We start from the raw sequence: 8682 nt of genomic DNA on the forward strand, positions 1-8682 counted from the left end.
GACCTCTAATGTCCAATCAGACAACATATCCATTTATAATAATAATGACACTCATCATCATGCATTCTTTGGCATGCAAGCTTTATCTTGACTGAATCTAGTGTAAAATGCCTTCAGCTGTTATTAAGCCACTGTCAGTATTCATTGCTTTAGTGTTTGCCAGCTGAGGAGAATCACAGACTTTCATTTCATTCCACTTCACTGATCAAGTCAGCTTGTTTTTGTGCATTGTTATTCAAATGTACGTCCAGGTTACATTTCACCCCAAAATGAAATGTGTATATATATATATATAAAGAAATAAAAGTAGTTGTATGGTGGCATTATTTTCAAAAGACTTTAAGCACATTTCCCAACCAAATTCTCACTGCTGTGTTTTGTTTTATATATTTTTTTATTCTAAGTGATGATTCTGATTAGTTATTCATGAGTGTAATGTAAAATACCTTTGTATTTTTATTGATCTATTTATTTATTTCATTAAAATAGTGAGAAGTGGGATGCAATTGTTATTAACAGGGGGTATTATATCATGTACTTGACAGGCTTTATGACTTTTCACATGTATTTCTTTGATTGTATTGTTACTCAATTAATTTTAAGTAATTAATTGCAGAATTAATGACCATAATTCGACTTTTTAGAACACTCTCTGCATATTTGATAAAATAGGTATTTGTTAACATATTTGGACATTGGTCTGTACAAAACCTGTGATCTGTAAGAAAATGTATAATATGTAATAAACATGATTCCTTCTTCACTGCAATAATGTGTAAACCATGCAAAAGAATATTATTTTAAACGTGCTATTTTATGACAAAGACATAGTAGAGGCTTGAATTTAGGTTATGTTTAGGTGGAAAAGTAGTTTGCAGCTAATATGCAAATTCAGCATTAGGCAGTTAATAATTCACAAAATATGCTTGAAAATATATACACACACACAACTGTACTACAGTATGTGTAGTAGTGAGAAACAAATATGTTTTTCTTTTTTCTTCTTGAGCGTCACACTGCCTTTTATTAATCTCACGTTGTTGTTGTTGGAATGTTCCACGATTTATTTTTAACAACAAAGTTATTTCGGGAACATGTAAATCACATGCTGATGCAGAACATTTAACTCACATCAATACACATCTGATCTCTTCGTCTGATATAGCAAGACAATCAGTTTTCCTAGCATTTCACACAGTGCTCTATTTTAAGTACACAAACGATGCATTCTGAGGGGGTCGTTTGGCTACGCATTTCGTGAATGTATATTGTATTAAAGAAATAAATACTACCAGTAAATAAACTTTTTAGTGGCTAATTCTTCTAGCTCATAGAAAAACCCTTATACAGTCTGAATTACAATTAAAATAAGGACACTTTTATTTTTTTTAATTATGTTGATATAAATATATATTTATATATATACTTTGTTTTGTCAAAATATATGATCGAGGAGACAAGAAACACACATCTCAACACGGACGTTATAAATAAGTGTCCAGGGTGTATCTGTGGCCCGGTCAGCGGCAGCCACATCCCTCCACCACCATCTCCTGATAGTTTTTCAGCACCACCCTGTCCGTCTCGTCCAGGTAGAGCATGGAGATTGCACTGAGCTCGGTGGGAATGCAGCAGGCCTTGGGAATGTTGGTGTTTACCGAGTTAACCAGCGTCTGCACAATAGCGTGATTGGTGGAGTTCAGGTGATCGGCCAAGGGGAACGGACACTCCCCGTGACAGTAGTACGCCTGATATCCAGGCGGTGCCACGATCCAGTCGTTCCAGCCCACGTCGCTGAAGTCCACGTAAAGCGCGTGTCGCCGACAGTTACGGTTGCGCTTGCGACCTCTTTGCTTCGGGCTGCGCTTCGCTCGCCGCGTCAGCGGGTGACTTTTGCCGTCGTGCCCGAACGTGACCAGCAGCGGGCGAAGCTGGTTCCAGTCTTCTTCCGGAAGCGGATGCAAGGAGCGACTTACGCGTACGTGGCGACCCTGGTGACGCGAGGTTGGGTTCAGGGGCACCACCTCCACGGCCAGGCCGTGATTGGAGCTCTTGTCGTGGGTCCAGCGCAGCACGGCCGGACTCACGTCGAAGCTCTCCCATCGGGTCGTGTTGTGGCGCACCAGCCGAGTGTCCAGCAGCTGCGTGATGAGCTGCCCGGCCCGCGGGGGCTTCAGCACCTCGTATATGTTTATCCGGTGAAGACCGTTGTCTCCCGTGGGTTGGGGATCTGAGATTGCATCATCTATCTGTTGCCTGTAGATACGAAGCTCTGCGGTAGAAATGAGTTCTTCCTCTGGGACGCTGCTGAGATTGAAGACGAAGCGCAGAGGAGTCTCCGGTGAGCCGTCTGACTGCAGCTCTTCCATGTGCTCTAGAGGAGGAAAATCAGAGGACAGCTCAAGAAACTGCTAGAAGATACACTATTATGATCCAAATTTTGAAATGATACAGTAACAAATTCTTATTAACTGTAGACTGAAAAAAATGATACTCAAATGTATCAAATACTATTAATGGTTTGGTTCAAACCTTAAATTTGGATTTATTATTAATCAAAAATATTTTTCTTACACAAAACACAAAAACAATGATATAAAGTAAAAAGATTATTTATTATAAAGACCATAGGTTACACTTTATTTCGATAGTCCACTTTAGACATTCTATTAACTATAAGAAACTTTGTAACTACATGTCAACTACATGTCAACTAAATCTCATTAATTTGCAACTACATGTCTACTAACTCTCAGAGTAGACAGGGTAGGTTTAGGGTTAGTAGAATGTTGACAAAGAAAGTCACTGTAAAAAAATGTGATGCACATCAACACTAAAATATTACTTAAACAAACTAGTTTCTTTAGGAGTGTTCATAAAAACTGAAAAAAAAGGAGACCATGATTTTCAATTAGACCTATATAAAAAAATGCACTGTAAATAAATAACACTGTCATTTTAACACAACACGTTAACGTTTAACACATTAATAACACAATTATCTACCAAAATGATATCTTGCGATAACTACAATGCAATTCAATACAATGTAGTGCAGCGAAGTAATTTATGCAGATACACTGCATTTTAAAGATTGATATCAATGTTTGATATTATTTTTATATTAATTCCTGTTATTTCACTCATTGTTTATTACACAGCTTTTTGGAATACTTGGTTTTGACAGTCGTGGCAGTCACATTTCTCAGAATAATGATTATTACTCAGGATAACAATGTATTATGTCCCTCTCATCTGCGTAACACATTTCCAACATCTCCTACTTTCATGTCTCGTATCACTTTCATTATCTCGCTTTATACAGCGCAAATTACAATTATGATTGTGGTAAAAACTCCATCACAGTTCTTCAGGATTACAACTGAAAGTCTCCACTGAAAACAACTGAAACTGGAAAGATTGAAGTGGATTATTTCTTCTTAACAGAAGCTATAATATTGTAAATAACTGCAAAGCTTCCACCAAGAAAAAACTGTTCTTAGCAAGAGTATAGGGCCGACTTCAATTACTGTGAATTATCAGCTTTTACCAGTTGTTATCGAGGGATAACATACCTCGAAATGTCGCGACTGACCAATCAGAATCAAGTATTCCACAGAGCCGTGTAATATATATATATATATTGACCTACATGCTTATGTCTAGAGAAAAAAAAAGTATGGTTAAGTATGGTATATGGACTTTATAATAAATAATATTTTTACTTTGTATGATTGTTTTTGTCTTTGGGAAAATAAAAACCATAAATGTAATTTCATAATAAAGAAAAACTAATAAATGTGGCTGTATTTTTTTTTTTTTAAGTTGGTCCAAAGTATCATTTTCAATGCAGAACGTTTGAAAGTTGTTGTCATTAAATTAAATTAAAGATTGGTGACCCTTTCTGAATCCACACTCTTATTTTCAGTGGTATCCACTCCACCGTTCCTTGTCCATTTTTCATTGTATTCTCAACTCTGACTCATTTAAGTATGCAGGTAATAAAGAAAAGTAAAATAGCAGGGAATAAACTGTTTAATCACGCTGATGGACTTCTATTTCCGAAGCCTTCTAGGAATTCTGTCTGCCTAAGAGACCGCATTGCGGTGTTTATTTAGAAATCCGTAGGGTAGCATTAAAAATAATTGCATGTTGAGGAAAGTCCCTCGACAGGATCCGCATGACAAAGTATGGCGGCGCAGAGACTTTTTAAATGTTGGGTTGAGTCTGAATTTGTCATGTGTCAATGTCTCCGCTGTCTTACCTTCATGATGGAACCCTCTCACAGTGTTTGCTCGACTCGTGGACCGTTCGGGATAATCGAAGCTCACGTCGTGGGCTCCGGTCTCTTCGGCCTCCCCTGACTGCAGGCGATACAGGTCCAGCAGATATTGGGGCACCACAGCCGAATAGCTGGGTCGCGGTCGCCTCTGCAGCCCAAACATGTGCAGCAGCGTGGCTTCAAAGTCCCGCAGCAGTTCATGACTCTGACCCAGGTGCTGAGCCGACGCTTTCTTCTTCCCTTCCTCGGGTATTAGACTAGCATTGCTGCTCTCTCCCAGTAGGACTTGGCATAATAAAATGACCATCAGCATTCGATTACCAGGAATCATGATGTCTCTGGTGGGCAGGCGGGGAATTTGAGGAAGCAGAAGAGAAAAGCAAGACTTCAATGAAAGATGTTTGACTGCCCATTGTCACCTTGCTTTCAATAATTAAACTAGATACCATTAAAATGTCATTGACATTTAGCTCAGAAACATACTTTACGCAAGTTCTCGAAGGCAGAATGCTTGGTCAATGATTTGCAAGTATGTGGTCCTGTTACAGACCTCCGTACTCAAGGGGGCGACAAAGTTTCCTTTAAATGACTGTGTCATTGCTCTATATGTGTTATTATTCAAGTAGCTTGTTACGAACACTTTTATTCTACTAACATTCTCAGCAACATTTGCTTCAAAGTGTTGCTCCACCAAGACAGTAGCTGAACTAAAAGTGCAAGAAATGCATGTTTCAGAATGCAACAACATACAAAATTGAGCTTACATAGCTATATTGGGAAAAAAAAACTGATGTAGGCTTTACTTTAAAAGAATTCAAAATTTCACAAATAATTACAAAGAACTTACATTTTTAAAGTAGAAAGACAAGAAACTGTTGTCTGAAAACTGAAAACAATATTGGGTGTAGTAACAATTTTTACTCTAGTAAATGTCATTAATTTCACAACTAATTACAAAGAATTGGGAAGAAACACATTGAATTACATGAAATTTTGAAGTAGAAATACTTAAAAGGTATTTTCTTGTAAAATGCACTCCAATAATCTTTGTTTACTTTATATACTAACTTCAAAGAATCATTTTTTTAACAGTGTAGAAGTGTTTGGGTTTGTGTACTTGCATAGAGTATGTTTTAGACCTTATTTATTCCAGATAACTGCCATACAGTCGAATAGTTTAAAAATGTGTATATAACAACATAATGAGTTTTGGAGTTTAGTGGATCATTCACCAAAGATTGTAATAAAATTATGTCATCATTTACTCACCCTCATGTCATTTCAACCCTATATGACTCCATTTTTCATTTTGGGATCCTCAAAAAACCTTTCAGTGATCAGTTCTTAATTTTCCATTTTTACTTAGTGTGAAGAACTATCTAAGCAATATTTTTCCACTATAAAGGACCTTTTGTGCAATGAAAAGATTCCATAGATGTTAAAGGTTCTCCATGCTACCATAGATGCCAATAAAGAAACCTTTTCTTTTTCCAAAGTATCTTCTTCTTCCACAAAAGACATTTTGGAATGGTTTGACATGGGGGTGAGTAAATGATGATATAATTTTCATTTTTTGAGAGAACTATCCCTTTAAGGGTCTATGCAAACTACAGTTTGTTAGTCAAAACCGATGTGAAACAAGGACAGCAACCTACAATTTTCAAGTGCTTGCACCGCAACATAAAACAAGCTTAAAGCAAAACTCCTTATTGACCACTGTTTTTGTAAAGAATGACTAAGCCGTTTAATTTGCTCCAAATATGTAACAACCCCGTCACACGATTAGGGCTGGATAGGCGTGGTCCACTTACCGACAGAAAATAAAGCATGGGAAAACAGTCCATGTTTGTCGAGAGCTGATACAGGACGAGTTCCTCAAGTGAATGTTACGTGGTCCTAGAAGGCTGTTTAAGAACTGCGGTGAGATTCCTTTCCTGAAATAAAGAGTATATTAGCCATTTAATATTTCATGTATTCCAATTACAGCTAACATTTTAGTATAAGCATGGCATGATTTCAGTAAGAGCAAAATGCAAGTTTGGGCCAGACAGACATCTTAAAGCAACTAAAGTGCTGCTTGTAAATGAGCACTGATTACGTGTTGCACAAGACGGCCAGGTGTGAACACCTGAAAAGATGGCAATGCCATTTACATACAAATAGAGGTTCGTTTGTCAACAAAGGGATCTCAGACTGCCTCTTTTATTGATGGTCTTTTAAAAATCCTTCCTAAAGAGTCTTTAAAAATCCCCCAAGCCAGACTGGCCATTCAAGCGGCACCATCCTGGTCCTACACCTTTATGATCTGTTAACCCATAACATCCAACTATGTAGCTACCTGATTTGTGCCAAAAGCGGAATGGATTTAAAAGATATCTTCATTGCAATCACCGTACAACTCCACAAATGAGATTTTAAACAATTAATTTGAGAACAGAGTAACTGCACTAATAACAGTCACAAGTGCTTGAGAAAGGTCTCAGAAAACAACATCATCACTGAATCCACAGCTAAACTCATTTAGTCATTTCTTGGACTTAGTTCCGCTGGAGCAAGTCCAACCATTACAACAGGAATGATGCATTTTAACAAGAACACCGTGTGTGTGTGTGTGTGTGTGTGTGTGTGTGTGTGTGTGTGTGTGTGTGGTCATGAGTGTTATTTCTCTCTCTCTCTGTCTACACAGTTGTGATACTAGCGGTGCTTGCGTTGTGATTCTTGACTGATCTACCGAAACACTGTGTTAGATTTTTAACAGGAGGCCAGTGATTTTTAGATTCATAAAATCTGCCGTTTGAACAACAGTGCAGCTAGCGCAGCTATTCAAACAGTTCATTATGTCGAGAGCAAACCATAAAAATGAGCGTATCTAAAAGACTTTGATCAGCCATGCCAGAAAACATGTAACAAAGCACAAACAATTGGTTTCTTCAGACCACCTACTCTTGTTTAAAAGCCTACAGATACTGCCCTAAATATTTACAGAATCCCTGTTTGAAGATGGAGTGCAATGCATGTGCTTTTGTGCAGAGTGGGTTTTATAGTGCAGCTTGCTTCCTTTAATTTGGCAGAGTCGTGTAAAGCTCACAGTGCTCGACTTTAACCCTGCTTTATGAGATTAGGTTATGCACATGGTTCTTCAGATGTGTATGGGGGAGTAAGTTACCAAAGTAACCGCCAATGTTAGGATCTAACCTCTGTCAAGTTTAATTCAGAAATCAAATCTGGAGACCTAAGTTGCATTCTGTCCATTTGGAAAATGGAATGGAATGTAGTCTATAGCCTGCTGTGCAGTTGCTAAAGTTCATGGATATGTACAATACAGAATCTGTATTGCACTGACACAATCTCTAGACCAGGGTCCTCCAATTATTGTTTGATCCCAAACTAATTTGCATGAAAAACATCAACAGAAGAATGGAAATATGCCTTAAAATGCATTACAATATTAAGTTAAAGATAAGAATACAACTAAAGTTTTCATCTAATTGTGTCATTGTCCCTCCATTACAATGTACAAGTCCTCTGTCCATCAAAACCGATGATTTGTAATGGTTTTGAATATCATAATAAAGCATGCAAATAGAGTATTATAGTACTATAAGCATCCATCAAGAACCACATTCTTGGCCTGAAAAAGGCTCAAGACATCTGCTCTAGTCTAGACAACAACATCTGTCGATCTGTAATCTTCAGTGCACTATCTGACTACAACTCCTGCAACAGTGTTTACTTTTTATTAAGTATGTCATATAAAAAAAAGATATTTAGACAGAATCTTGTGGCCTCATTTTTTTTTTGCTTTGCACCTCCTTGAACTAAAGATACACATCCCTGCCAAGTGACTCACGGGTTGTGTCTCTTTATGTCATAATGTACCTCATAAAACCTTTCAGACGTGTTCTTATGCTTGACTGAGTGCCGTCACTCTCATTTCAGACAAAGTACGAGTCTTCGAAACATTCGTGGAGGTCAAGTGTACACTGGAGTTGCACACTGGAGACCAGTTTTCTTTAACTTATTCAATCAAATGAAGAACACAGCTATTGTTTTTAATACTAACTTAACATTTGCCATGCGTAAACGCTGCGTTAGAATTGGATTTGAAACCAGTGATTCGGAACACTCAGAATTGTGTTGTAGATTCCAAAAACTCATATAAAAGTTAATCTTGATACGTTGCTTGATACTAGACAAAGAAAATATGCCACCATCGTGGTTAGGCCACATACAGCAAGTAAAACTATACTTAGCCACCACATTAAAACATAATTTAAACATAATGTCAATTCTGTTTGAATGAAGTGCCATACTGGTACATTACGGGCAGATGTGGAAGCCCTCATCCACCCGGTGAGCGCGCGGTCAGGTGCCTGAGAGCGTTGCTGGTTCTAAACTTG

General features: G+C 37.8%; 1 protein-coding gene across 1 annotated transcript in view; it reads right to left on the minus strand.

Annotated features, from left to right (window-relative positions):
* Positions 1–865: 865 nt before the first annotated feature.
* The window catches only part of bmp4 (bone morphogenetic protein 4), an 8444-nt gene continuing 627 nt past the window's right edge, over positions 866–8682 (minus strand). Inside the window, exons 2-4 of the mRNA XM_016531842.1 lie at positions 6094–6216; positions 4265–4620; positions 866–2374 (exon numbers count right to left, since the gene is read on the minus strand). Of these exons, the coding sequence (XP_016387328.1) occupies positions 1521–2374; positions 4265–4613 (1203 nt within the window). The 5' untranslated portion in view covers positions 4614–4620; positions 6094–6216 and the 3' untranslated portion in view covers positions 866–1520. The remainder of the gene's footprint in view (positions 2375–4264; positions 4621–6093; positions 6217–8682) is intronic.

This window comes from Sinocyclocheilus rhinocerous, unplaced genomic scaffold (assembly GCF_001515625.1).
Source record: "Sinocyclocheilus rhinocerous isolate Xijiao unplaced genomic scaffold, SAMN03320098_v1.1 scaffold364, whole genome shotgun sequence".
Classification (NCBI taxonomy): Eukaryota; Metazoa; Chordata; class Actinopteri; order Cypriniformes; family Cyprinidae; genus Sinocyclocheilus; species Sinocyclocheilus rhinocerous.